Source organism: Clavelina lepadiformis, chromosome 4 (genome assembly GCF_947623445.1).
Source record: "Clavelina lepadiformis chromosome 4, kaClaLepa1.1, whole genome shotgun sequence".
NCBI lineage: Eukaryota > Metazoa > Chordata > Ascidiacea > Aplousobranchia > Clavelinidae > Clavelina > Clavelina lepadiformis.
The window spans coordinates 22,500,960-22,514,711 of record NC_135243.1 but is presented as its reverse complement, the minus strand read 5'-3'; the positions used below and the strand labels follow the sequence as shown (position 1 = coordinate 22,514,711).

The following is a 13,752-nucleotide window of genomic DNA, read 5'->3' as shown; positions in this document are numbered from 1 at the left end:
GAAATGCAATAATTACAGTAAATAAAACGTGTTTGGACGAATCCAGTTAAATACAAGACAAGTAGTTAAAAATAGCCCCATGCAAGGTCAAGCTTTAAAGCCTCAGTCGGCGTATCAGCCTCAGTCAGCCTATTGAATGGCGCCAACCTTAACGAAATGCTGCTGATGCCACTTGTTTTGTTATTTGTTCTGTGTTTGCCGTAAATTTAGAAGAACTTTTTTTATCTATTAAAGTTGATTTTGTGGTTTACGTAAAATTAACAACATTCTTTGTTTATGCCCGCCATATAGGTAAACAGTAGTTTGAAGAATCAGGCTTAAAAAGCATTTGATACCGTAATGTTGAAAAATAAACTTGGCTGTAATCGCGTACCAAATAGGTTTTGAATCTGTTTTTCGCAAAATTATAATGGAAGCAAATAACGCATATGACAGCATTCCACTTGCTTCCAGAAACTAATGTTTAATTTCGTTTGTCCTTTTTTCCAATTCATAATTTGTTTTGTAATTTCACAGCCCTAAGGCTACGTAGAGAATTGTGCAATGCATTAGCAAACACTTGTGTTCAATTTTAGAACAAAGGCACTAAGTTCAAAAGTTAAATGAGTACACTGGGTGTAGTTAAAGATTTACTTGTCGACCAGGGTATGTTCGATGAACATTTACAGATTAAAGTATTGTCTGATCAACTTAAGCACTTACTTGCGCTTCATTTCGATGAAGCCGAAGTCTAAAGGCCGATATTTTTGCTGACTGCGCAGTCGACACATTTAACCGATGCAGAAATGCATTTTTTGTGTAAATGGTAGTAAAAACTATAATAGACAGTTAACTGGATACTTATATAGTAGATCGTCAAACCATTGAGGGATATACGCAATTATTTTCAAAAATCAAACGTTGCAATCGATGTTTTTATACACAAAAATTTTTCTTGTGTTTATAACTCTGCAAATATAGCCCAGCAATAAATGTAAACGCAGTAGTGAGACAATGATACATAACTCCTAATCATAAACGAAATACACAGAGATAGTGATACTTTTTGGCCCATGAGCCTTTATAAACTCCAATACAATTAATTTGACCATAAAAATGTATTTGTTTCTACAGTAATGAAATCAATTCTGTTTTTAAAATAACAGGATTTTATATATTCAAATCGTATATAGCAGTGACAGCCAAGCAGCTTTTATTCACACATATACGTAAAAAAATGAAAAATGTTTTTAGAATTCAGCTTATTGGAAACTATCCATTTTCATTTGCCGAACGTTGTCTGCTGTCGAAAGCGTTTATATTTTTTGTCGCAACGTGTATTTACGACAATCCAACGACTATTTATACAGAAATATTTATTTGTTTGAGTAAAAACGATGGAGACAAACTTTTGTTTCGTTTATATTTGTTTCGTTTATATTTATCCTTTTGCATCAGGTTTAAGACATTACTGTCGCGAGCAGAAACAGCGTAATTTTGATCTCAGAAGCTTTAAAAAGGTTTCAAAATTTAAATCGTTACATGTTGGCACTAATAAACCAATAGAGACGAGACATGATACACGGTATATTGCATTACGTTTTAAAGGTACAGAGAACTTTATAATATAATAATAATTTAATCAGTTAAATCAGTTTAATCAGGATAATTCAATCTGTTATAATATGCAATGAGATTAGACAACAACAAATCTCTCGTATAAAGCCTGTTGATTTCATTCCAAGCCAATAAAGCTACATGATTTCTCTCCGAATAGACATAATATTAAAAGACCTGAAATGTAAACAGTATATTATTCCAGATCGTTTGAAGTACAGTGTATATGTTTTATTTTTTTATATTTGCAATATACATGTGTTTGATAATAACTATAGTACACGAAAGTCATGATCAATATTTCTCAGTCTCTATAAACATTATATCGGTCGAAAAGAGAGAAAAGTTTTGCATCCTGTGCATTACTGCGTCACGTGCACAGTCTCTCCGTTTTACTGTGGTATATCCTGTAATAACACCTTCCTCTTTAATCTTACAGCGTGCACGTTTTAAATTCCATATGTTGAGGCGTGCAGATGCATTGTTTCTTCAGTTACTTTATAGTCTATAACCAAAAAATCTCATTGTGTTTGACGTTGTGGTACTAAACTCTGCCTCGTGTTGAAATAAAATCTTCAGTGAAATTAGAATGACTTGAGATAGCGATGAAATAAACATTTACATGGAAAAGTGTTTGGGAGTCAGGGCAAATTATAGTTATTAGCCTAAAACTCAAGCAAATGTATAATTAAAAAAACATGTCTTTGGAATGAAAGCGACAACTTAAACAATAATTAAAACCGATTTAATCCGGTATTAACCTATTTGAAATTGTTTGTTTAGCAAGGTTCACATGAAACCAGTGATATGAGAGGTCTAAAAAAGAGGCAAAACAAACATTAAATTAGCACAGACGTTATTTGTTGTTTGTTAATAATTAAAGCTGATAGGTATACGTGCCAGATAAACCACTTCTTGAGTTGCCATCGTCAGTTAACCAGGCACTGAGCATTGAGATCACAGCGAAAGGCTTAATTTTGTACTCGAAGTTTACGCGGCATCAGAAAACGTTTTGTGCAATCTAAGAAGCGCGAGTGATTTAACTTTTATATAATGTCTGAATTTGCTTCGAAAATCGTCTTGATAACAGGTAAATGGAATGTACAGGTCGGCCTCAAAGTACGTTTACAGTTATTAAACTATCTTTTATAAGCTTGAAGCTACTCGCTGAGCACACTGCAAAACAATTCACATCGCTTGCTAAGTACCACAAACACAAAAATTATTCAGAGTATACGTGACTATAATAAAAAACATACTTGAAATTTAAAGTGTGTACGTGATAACTGTAAACCTGCTTCTGGTCTACCCTGTATTTTAGCCTGTCAATTCAATCTTTGCATTGATTGATTTCCTTAACAGGTGCTGCTTCTGGGTTTGGAGAAGCGACTGCATACGCATTTGCCAAGAAAGGAGCTTCGTTGAGTTTGATTGACAAAGATGAAGAAAACTTAGGAAAAGTTACCGAACAATGCAAGAAGGCCGGTGCAACTAAGGTAGGACGCACTGATTTTCTTTAAATCTTCATTTAGACAAATTTTTGATGTTGGGAAATTACTATAGGTGTTGGCTGTAGTCGCCGATTTACGTGCCGAAGGTGACATAGTTCGAGCAATGAACGAAACGATTGAAACGTTCGACAGGTTGGATGTGCTTGTCAACAACGCAGGAATGGTGCAAATGGGTTCAGTAGAAGACGTAAGTTGTAAATGCAAGTGTAAATGTAGTAAATGTAAGTTCACTTTAAACATTCTGTCTTTCCGTCATTTGCAATCCACAAGACTGAGTCCAGTCATACGTTCTTGATAAACTTAACTTTTCCACACTTTATAGACTCCGGTAGAATCATTTGATTCCATATTCCATCTGAACGTGAAGGCTCATTTCCACTTCACCCAGCTTGCTGTGCCTCATTTAGAAAAGACAAAAGGTTGCAAGAACCTAATTTGTAAAAACTTATGTTCACCAACTATACACTTTGTGTAATGCGATGATGTTTTTATCATTCAAACTTTCAAAGTGAGATAGTAGCGAGATAAATATGCAGTATCTTCTTATTACCCAAAGTCTGGTGTCTTGTAAGAAGTACTTCTATACATTACAGGAAACGTGGTTAACATAACAAGCGTATCTGGCGAACTGCTCACACCACATGGAATCTTTTACGGAATGACAAAGGCCGCAATGAATTACTTCACCAAAACGGCGGCCTTAGGTTGGATTTTACAACTTTTGCTCAAAGTTTGACGGCATAGGTTAACTTAGTTGGAGAATCATGTTATAATGATGTAATTTGTTACCAACGTGCGTATTATTTGTCATTTTTGCCACAAGGGTGCATACAACTTTTATCAAGGCCTGTAGTTAATTCAACACTATTTGTCGTTTTGTAGGTTTGGCAGAAAAGGGAATAAGAGTGAACGCGGTGGCGTAAGTAACACTGAATCAATTTCAATACTAAACAATATTCAATCCTGAACGCTGCTCATAAGTTGTTCAGTGGTAGAGTTCCGAACACAACAACTATATTTTAGTTGTTTTAGGTTTAGTTTTTCCGTGTTTTAAATATATATTTTTTTTCTTCAGTCCCGCGGCTTGTAGGACAAATATCCTGAAACGGCCTGGAGCAATGGCTCCCGGCTTAAGCGAAGATATGCTTTTTGGCATGGAGGAACAAACCCATATACTGGGAAGAGTGCTCATAGAGAAGCAAGACGTGGTGGACTCCATCTTGTTTCTGGCATCTGATTCTGCCCGAACCATCACCGGTAGCAATTTGTGTTTGGACAGAGGAGCCGTTCTTGCTGGCCCACTATATAAGGGTGAATAAACTGCACTTTTCCATTGATGTGATTGAATAAACTGCTTAGATCATATTGCCTGGAGAAGTTGACCAAATTTGTTTTGTTTAATTTACGAATAACTACTGCTGCGTTTTCAATAAACCGATTTTATTCGTCGTTTCGACTTTTACATTGTTAATTGTCAGCGGGTGAAGCTGGATACAGTCATTTATCAAAACAACAAATGCCATTAGAATGAAAGATTTAACATAAAGATTTTTGAGCCAATAAGTAGTAATGTAAAGACTGTAGCTGTTGTTTCCACACTTGCACAAACTCAAATTAGGATTAATTATTTCACTACGACACTACATTGGTGATTATATGCAGAGAGAGAAAATGTCCAGTTAATATTTCATAAACAGTCAGTGCTTGTTTGGAACCAGCCTGCGCATAAGTCCGCTAGAAGAATTATTCTCTGTGACGTCCCGTACGAGGCTCGTAGCGACGAGAAGTCATTGGCGAATTTTGTCAAAGATTTTCCTTGGTCCGAGGGAATTGTCATAATATAATTTTATTGTTAAATTTAACGTTTTTTATTCGTGGACGAAGAACTTTTTAATTTCCTATGATTTTCTGTCCGTTTTTGTACAACGAGTTCTTTTCACCTTGTATTCATACACCTGGTGGTATAATACATTTTCAAGAGTAATACTTGCCTGTTTTTAGTGTCAGGGGATAAAGCTAAATAAGGGCCATGAAAGGCTTTGGTAGGACTTATCTTTGACTTACCTGGGGGAGCCATACATGGCTTATCGGTGGTTTCCCTGGCTAGGCCCAAAGTTACCTTTCGTTACCAAAGACTACGATATATGTATGGCACATCTCAGGAAACCTTAGGAAGGCCCTAGTATACGTCAAGTATAACTTGTGCTTGGGCCCCACAAAACCTTCCAACGGGGAAGTCATTAAACTTCAGTTGCCAGTCAAGTGATTTACCTTTCAAAACTCAAGTCAGGCCGAGTCTTTTATTACAACGGACTCGAGTTAAGTCAATTAATGTTCGAAAACAACCCAAACATAAAGCAAAAACACCATTTCTATCAACCACAAACGTTTAGGATGATTACAAAGTTTGCTTCGTTTGGCTGCAACGTACGCGTTCGTAGCCGAATAAAATCATTTTAAGTTATACTTTAATGTACTGTATTCCGAACAAAGAATAGAGATTTGTTTTGCTTTTATCCTGAAACGTAAATCAAAAATACGTGACTCGAGTCAAGTCCAGTCATTTGAAACGATGACTCGGGTGAAGGTGGTTTTGCACTTTCTTGGAAAGGGTATCGAGTTTAAGTCGAGTCTTTGAAAAAAAATTTCTCAAGTCGAGATATTATTCGACTCTGGTTCTAACTACCACTTATAATCGTGATAAACACAAAATCAAATATTGATATGACACAGATTTCAATTATACTGAACAACATTGAAAAATTAATATTCATGAAATAAAATTTAGCCATAAACATATAATAAAATTATAAAAAAATATCATTACAAAGTTTCAATGTGTTGAGAATGCTTTGTCACGTTACTTCTTCCTCGGGCAGTAACGACGTTTATTATAATTTAGTGCTGATTACGTTTGTTTCTTTGGGTAGCAATTTTTTTGCGAGGTTGTCGTAGAAACATTCCATATTCGGGCGCAGAATAAAACAGATGTTGTCAATTTTTCTCGGTATGCCTTCGGCTTAAGTTTGTTATTGAATATGTCCGTATTGTGCAAAGTAGTGCTCCTTTCCACTGCTTTTAACAATGTCTCTGTTTTTTTGTAACTGCTGGTTTGTGGCTATTAAATTGAGCAGAGTCGATTTTGCGGGCGGGTCGTTATTTCGGGACAACGTCCCCGGCACTTTATAGGCGGCAGAAAAAGCCTGTCACGTACCGGCCTAAATTAAACCTCATTTTGCGTTAAAAGGAGGAAATTTTTACATCCTGTATATTCCTGCATCCTGTAGGCGTATCCTTTTCACTCTTACAGTGTGCACGTTTGTTTCATTCCATATGTAGAAGGGGACTCATTTATCGTTTCTTCAGTTATTTTAGTCTAACAGAATCATGTCAGTGCTTTGGTTCTTCATGGTGTTGAATTTATATTTAGAGAAGTTGAAATGAATTACTTAACCAATTAATATTTATATGGCAGAGTATTATAGTCGCTGTACTTCTCGCACATCGAACACTTAACTAAACGTTTTCAGAAAAGCATTTTATGAATTGAAAACAACCAATAAGAAGAGCAATATAATTAATTTAATCCGGTATTAACCTATTTCGAGTTGTTTGAATAACAAAGTCCACGTGTAAACAATAACATCGGAGGACTAGTTGGCGAAGACAAAAAAACATTAAACTAGCACATTGTTTGTTGTTTGTTAATAATTAAAATTGATTGATGTACGTCCCAGATCAACTACTGCGCGAGTTACCATTGCCAGTTAACTATAGGCGCATAACTCGGTGATCTCAAAAGAAAACTCCTCTGCGAAGGTTAAGGTATAATAGAAAACGTTTTGTGCAAAATAAGAAAAGCGTGTAATTTTATTGGAATATACAGTATAATGTCTGAGTTTGCATCGAAAGTCGTCTTAATTACAGGTGAACATGCGGGATTAGGCTTACGGTGTAAAATGGGCTTACAGTTCATTTTTTGCGTTGATTGATTTCTTTAACAGGTGCTGCCACTGCCCAGATAGCACGTCGCTCGAGGGCCGACGTCGAGCCGCTAGCTTGCTTTTGGCGGCCCACAAACGATAATCGCTGAAGGGCCAACTTCGTTTTGTCCAGCGGGCCTAGGTCGGGTAGGGAGCAACAAAATCTTTGTCGGACCTCGGTCGGCAAGTTAGCTACGATCTCCTACGAGCCGACTTTGGGCCTACCAACAATCACTAACACACAGGGTTTTTATGCAGTTCAGCAAAAAGTTTATTTTTTCAAATTTGAAAGTTCTACCAGCAAACACAATATTTTATTATAATCACTATCATCATCCGCTATCATCACTTGTAGAAGATGAGTCGAAATTCATGAAATACAATTGTCTGCGCGTGGCTTCATCTTTCCGCTCTTTATCTAAAACATTTTTGTAATGAAATATATTGCATAATGTTTCTTTACTATCTACAAAATTAAAAATGCAAAGTAAAACGTTCTGCAATACATGATATGAACATCACACACGCATGCCACACAGCTTACCCATTTTGTTCTTCATTCTTTTTAGCCGTCCCCCTTCCCTATCACTAGCATTTTTTAACCATTTCTTGATCTCGCAGATACTCTCTGCTTCCTTAATACCCAATTTCTTGGCAGCATCTAAAGTATAATGACATGAAAACAAAATACTGGAGTAAACATCATCGACAGATAGGCCTAATAGTAAATAACACTCACAATACATCTTAAAACAATTAAGAAGCGGTAAGCAACCTAAAAAATCAAAACATGACTTAGCAAAACCATCAACACTCAATTTTGACTTATTCACCTATAACAGCTTTTGCGAGTTGTGATGAATGCATTCCTGTCTTATGACCCTTTCCCATCCAATTACAATTGGTTGCCAGTTCACAGGTCAACAATTTGCTCAACATCATGCTGATAACATCTTTTGCTGTTATGCCACCTATTGTTTCTAGATAGGAAATCTAAAAAAAAATCCTGATAAGAATCAATTGTTTGGCGGCATTATGTTACTGGTTACATGTCATGCTTTTACATGGAAGCATTATCAAAGTTGAAAAAAATGTCAACGTAGTCCCCCATAGCAATTAGATAAAAGAGATGAAAATACTCAATATTCATATTATTATTTAATTATCAGTAACTTGCATATTAACCTACATGTTGCACTTACAAAAACATGCGCTTGTGATTTCTCTGCTAGCAGTGATTCCACCCTATCAAAATCCTCAAATGAATCTATCGGCAAGTTGAAGTGTTCCACCGAAGAAACTTGGATTATTTTACAGAATCCGGAAGTACGAAAAACGAGCATACCGTACCACATAGCATACCACACTGATTACAGCTGTTACGTAACTGTTTACAAAGAAAAACTTGTGGCATTGCATGTCAAATTTGTTTACCTTGCAACTAAAATGGGTGTTGAAAAAGAAGTATTTGCACTGCCAAAACAAAGAAATTGGTAGCATAGCTTATCACTTCTACTTGAAGATAAAATACTTTCATTTTTTTACCTTGAACATTAATGTAAAGATTGGTAACTTTTATATGTAGCCCATAACTTATTTAAAAAATTACATATTATTTATAATAACAGCAATATCGAGAATAATGTATACCTTCTTTCCTGGGTGTTAGGCATTTCTGGAACAACAGGTGGTGGTGTTGAATGTTGTGAAAACAATTTTTTCCTTTTGGGTTTGGATTGGTCTGATTCCCAGTGGTTACTGCAGTAAATATGTTCACTAATGTGCAAATCACTACTTTAGACAGTCATAACATGTATAATAATAATTAATCAGGTAATTTATCAAGCATTTGCACTTTGTTTATTTCATCATCCAAGGTCAATTCTGTTTACTTTACCTGGCATCATTGTCAGAATTTGATTCTTCAAGTCGAGATGGAGGTCGAATTCTGATAAAAAATATGTATATGTTTTTGTTTCAACAAAATATTTGAAAAATGTGCGAGTTTGAATACTTCATTACAAATAAATTATGTAATTTATTTAGTCACATATTTTTAGTTGTCAAATGCTACTCACAGAAAACCTATCTTCATTGCTTAAATTGCTAAGTGTCCAACCACATAATTGGTTTTTTATCTGACTTACTTCCTTTTACTTTCAACGTCGGTAGTGTCTAAATCTTCTGAGCAGATATGAGTTGCATTTACTGCTTTTTCACACTTTTTTCTAGCACTCTTATAATTATCTGGGAATAATTAAAAATTAAATTAAAAATATAATTACTGGTATGCATGTTTTGTGCTGAAGCCATGGTTAACCTAAAAACATGACACTTTTATTAGTCAAACTAGAAACTATTATACATTACAAGTGCAAAATTACACACCTTAATTCTATTTTACACAAGTTCCAGAGAGACTCAAAATACACATGAGGGGGCTTTTTTATCCTCCGTCTAAAATACATGTTTCGCTCATGATAAAGTTACAAAACTTGGCAGTCTTGGACACCTAGCCTAGGTTTATTATTGGACCTCTTCAGATATTGACTTTGCTTGCATGACTTAGTACGTATTTCTTTCTTATAGGGCACATTTTATTTCGAGATTTTGCCTCATTCGAAATTTGGTGGATGTCTTTTATATGCCAAATGGTTTGAAATATAGGCTATACTTTTGTTGAATATTGATTTATAATCCTGAAACGGAAAACAACCTGCCTTAAGCAAATGACGCAGCAGTAGGCCTAGTCGAAAAACACACGTACTAAGCTACGTGACTAAGGCCATTAGCCTATACCAAACTCTTTACGTAGCCTAGCGTGCAGACAGACGCACATTAACCAATCAACGAGTCTCGTGCATGTGTATGTTTTATCATAAGATCTAATCCAACTACAATTGGTACATATAACATTTGGATTTGTATCAAATCTCTAACCACTTATCAGCAGCAATACTATATAATAAACCGAACTATGGTTTAAAATCCACCAGAAAACAATTTTTGCCTGCCTTCATATCTTTTAAATGTTACATCCTCATGTTTGACGATGCATTGATATGAATGAAAAAGTTTAGTCAAGTAATTCAAACTTATTTCCATCCTCATTTTGTAAATCATACATACTTTAATTAAAGTTTTCGAACATTTGTTGGGTAACATCAAATTTCTTACAGCATTCTCCTTTCATAATTAAACAATGCCTTACCCTCAGAATTGCTTCTATAGCATTGGAAGTTTAAGCCTATTTCGGAATTTAGTTTTTACACAAGTGACATGGCTGAACATTCTCTCAACAATAGCGTTACTGACTGGAGTAGCCAAACAAGCAAGAGCATAATGTGCTAACTCTTTGTAGGGTTTACAAATATCAACAGTTTCAAAGTTTTTCAAGGAAATTCATGACACCATTCTGAACGAAATTTTCGTTGACCATCATAACGTGGTTTCCATTTCCTTGATGCCATTATTATTTAATTTTGAATTTATCGTGTAACGCCTTATAAACCAACTAAATTTAGCGCCCAGCTACCGTTTTCTCAAGACGGCTGAGAACAGTGAGTGACAGTCAGCACTCAGCAGTTCAGTTTCAGTAAATTCAGTCCTACACTTTACTGTTAGTCTGTTACTGCAGGGTTGCCAGATTGTAAAGTAAATCTGTGGTAGAAATTCAGAAACAGTTTTTTTTAATTTCAAAAATATACCAAGAATATACCAGTTTTCCAAAATATACCAAACGAAAAAATCGTATACCATACAGGTTTGAAATATACCAGGTTTCTGGAATTTGGTATATAAATATACCAGTTGGCAACCATGACTATATCCTATCTCATTGTTCAAACTAGACGGCGACAATCAAACTTGCTGACGACCATAGCCTCAAAGCAGAAAAAAACATTAAAATGATATCGATTTGATAACTTAGAAATAAATGTTTATTTAATTGTTAAACAAAAACTCAGAATAAACAAAGAAGTATAATACGTATTATATTCAAAATATCTGAATAAAAAAGCCAGGGGTGTTATTACTATAGGAATTACTATAATTATTATAATTGTTAGTTTGTTACCAACATTTAGTGAAAAAACCTTTCCGACTGTTACGAACCTCATTAAATAATAACATTTATATTTTAAAAATATTAAATAAAACTAAGTTATGTATGTTTAATCATTATTTTGTTCTAAACGGTTTTATGGCATCATCTAACATCACTAATGGACCTCCGTCGGCCCGACAAAGATCTTTTGGACAGCGTAAAAACACCGTGTCTAGCTTGCTACCCATTAGCGGCAGAGGAGCTACAATCGCTATAGCGAGAATAGCTCGTTGTAGTTGTCGGACCGACAACTACGTGCTATCTGGGTGGGTTTGGAGAAGCGATTGCATACGCATTTGCCAAGAAAGGAGCTTCGTTGAGTTTGGTTGACAGAGATGAAGAAAATTTAGGAAAAGTTACCGAACAATGCAAGAAGGCCGGCGCGACTAAGGTAGGACGCATCTAAATTTAGAGCGATTCTTCATGTGCACAATTGTAGGTTTGAAATTGGAAAATTATGTTAGGTGTTGGCTGTAGTGGCCGATTTACGAATCGAAGGTGACATAGTTCGAGCAATGAACGAAACGATTGAAACGTTCGTCAGGTTGGATGTGCTTGTCAATAACGCAGGAATAATTCAACTGGGTTCAGTAGAAGATGTAAGTTAATGAATTACTTTTTTAAAAAGCTACAAACCACAAGACTGGGTCCAGTCATATGTTGTTGATGAGCTTAACTTTGCCAAACTTTTTAGGCTCCTGTAGAATCATTTGATTCCATTTTCCACCTGAACGTGAAGGCTCATTTCCACTTCACCCAGCTTGCTGTGCCTCATTTAGAAAAGACAAAAGGTTGCAAGAACCTGTGTTGTGCATTGTGCAATGCAATGTTTGTTTGTTTGTTTGTTTGTTTGTTTGTTTGTTTGTTTGTTTGTTTGTTTGTTTGTTTGTTTGTTTGTTTGTTTGTTTGTTTGTTTGTTTGTTTGTTTGTTTGTTTGTTTGTTTGTTTGTTTGTTTGTTTGTTTGTTTGTTTGTTTGTTTGTTTGTTTGTTTGTTTGTTTGTTTGTTTGTTTGTTTGTTTGTTTGTTTGTTTGTTTGTTTGTTTGTTTGTTTGTGTGCAGTATCGTCTCATTATCCATTCTGTTGCCTTGTCTAAGAAGTACTTGTAAATATTCCAGGAAATGTGATTAACATGGCAAGCACGGCTGCTGAAATACTTAGTCCGATCGCAGTCTTTTACGGAATGACAAAGGCCGCATTGACTTACTTCACCAAAACAGCGGCATTAGGTGAAATGTTATGAGCCTTGCTCAAAGATTGACTGTTTTATATTAAACAGAAAATTAAGGCCTTTGGAAGTGCAATGTATTAATAACAACAGAGAGATTTTAAGGCTACTTTTTGATTAAAAAATTTTTAAAACTGTTTACCAAATACTGTTGTAACAATTTTATCGTTTTTGTCTTGACAGGTTTGGCAGAGAAAGGAATTAGAGTGAATGCTGTGTGGTAAGTTTCATGGCGTACATTTCAACATTAAATAACCTGTCGTCCAGTGGACATGGACATTTCTTTCATCACTACTTTCTTACCACGGTGGCTGTAGCAATTGCAAACCTCTTAAAACTACAATCATCTCACTTGTCACTGATCTTGCTTTACATCAGTTACTATATTTTGTTTCCTTTCAGTCCTGGAGCTTGTAGGACAAATATATTGAAACGACCGGGATTACTTGGACCTGGTTTAGATGAAGATGTACTTTTTGGCATGGAGGAGAAAAGTAGTATTCTAGGAGGAGTGCTTGTAGAGAAGCAAGACGTGGTAGACGCCATCTTGTTTCTGGCATCTGATTCTGCCCGAACCATCACCGGTAGCAATTTGTGTTTGGACAGAGGGGCCGTTCTTGCTGGCCCACCTCCAATGTCATAGTGAAAATTTGTGTCGTATCTTTGTTGTATTTGAGTGGCCTGATAGGATTGGATATATTAGAAAGGTTTTTTCGTAGTTTGATTGCTTATATAGGCCTACTGTAATCGTTTCAATAAAATCGATTTTATTCGGCGTTTCAACCGTTGCAAGATTGAAAGCGTGATTATGCAGGTTTGCAATTGATTATCACTGGTCTACAAAAACAAAAAAGTTTTGTTGCATGAACTTTGATGATTGATTTAGGCTAAGTTTTGGCCAAGAATCCAATTCTGAGCTCAGAATTGCTCTATCGTCTATCACGTCAGGTTTTTTCGCTGCGCATTTTCCCCAATTTCATAAATTGATCAAATTTTTACTTTCATTAGCGACGGTACGGTGAGCGTATAACAGCAACAAATCAAATATTGTTATTGAAATCACCTATGGTGAAACCTCGGCTGGAAGTTTTGTTGTAGCACAGAATGACAGAGTTTTCAGTAAACTTTAATCTAGTGGTTATCAATCTTTCTTCAATCACGGACCTCTTTTCAAATTTCGAAAATATATGCGGACGCATTCATTTATTTCTTTCGTTTCTCATTACTTAGTTACCATCTTTATACATCGCGCTTGGTTTATACATCACGTTTGGTAGCTCATTACTGAGTTACCGTGTTTATCTGTATGCATCTGCCCTGGAGACTT

General features: G+C 35.5%; 3 protein-coding genes across 6 annotated transcripts; 2 read left to right on the top strand and 1 right to left on the bottom strand.

Moving 5' to 3' along the window:
- The first annotated feature begins 2,137 nt into the window (after positions 1 to 2,137).
- Positions 2,138 to 4,556, top strand: LOC143451287 (putative oxidoreductase TM_0325). The gene is made up of 7 exons (XM_076951731.1): positions 2,138 to 2,686; positions 2,959 to 3,092; positions 3,160 to 3,294; positions 3,430 to 3,526; positions 3,701 to 3,811; positions 3,990 to 4,026; positions 4,183 to 4,556. The coding sequence occupies exons 1-7, from the start codon at positions 2,650 to 2,652 to the stop codon at positions 4,424 to 4,426; spliced, it is 795 nt and encodes a 264-aa protein (XP_076807846.1). The 5' UTR covers positions 2,138 to 2,649; the 3' UTR covers positions 4,427 to 4,556.
- A 1,960-nt stretch (positions 4,557 to 6,516) lies between these two features.
- Positions 6,517 to 13,200, top strand: LOC143451288 (putative oxidoreductase TM_0325). The gene is made up of 8 exons (XM_076951732.1): positions 6,517 to 7,034; positions 7,112 to 7,123; positions 11,468 to 11,589; positions 11,663 to 11,797; positions 11,893 to 11,989; positions 12,316 to 12,426; positions 12,609 to 12,645; positions 12,828 to 13,200. The coding sequence occupies exons 1-8, from the start codon at positions 6,998 to 7,000 to the stop codon at positions 13,066 to 13,068; spliced, it is 792 nt and encodes a 263-aa protein (XP_076807847.1). The 5' UTR covers positions 6,517 to 6,997; the 3' UTR covers positions 13,069 to 13,200.
- LOC143451290 (uncharacterized) lies at positions 7,284 to 10,127 on the bottom strand. 4 transcript variants are annotated; one of them, XM_076951735.1, is made up of 8 exons: positions 9,479 to 10,127; positions 9,238 to 9,410; positions 8,988 to 9,038; positions 8,741 to 8,848; positions 8,293 to 8,563; positions 7,924 to 8,083; positions 7,635 to 7,751; positions 7,285 to 7,508 (listed from the first exon to the last, which is right to left on the bottom strand). In XM_076951735.1, exons 5-8 carry the CDS (start codon positions 8,443 to 8,445, stop codon positions 7,423 to 7,425), a joined length of 516 nt encoding a protein of 171 aa, XP_076807850.1. In that variant the 5' UTR covers positions 8,446 to 8,563; positions 8,741 to 8,848; positions 8,988 to 9,038; positions 9,238 to 9,410; positions 9,479 to 10,127; the 3' UTR covers positions 7,285 to 7,422. The 4 variants fall into 4 exon arrangements, with proteins under 4 accessions (XP_076807852.1, XP_076807850.1, XP_076807851.1 ...); XM_076951736.1 differs by having other exon boundaries at positions 9,238 to 9,337; XM_076951737.1 differs by having other exon boundaries at positions 7,284 to 7,508; positions 8,293 to 8,477; positions 9,238 to 10,127.
- Positions 13,201 to 13,752: the final 552 nt, after the last annotated feature.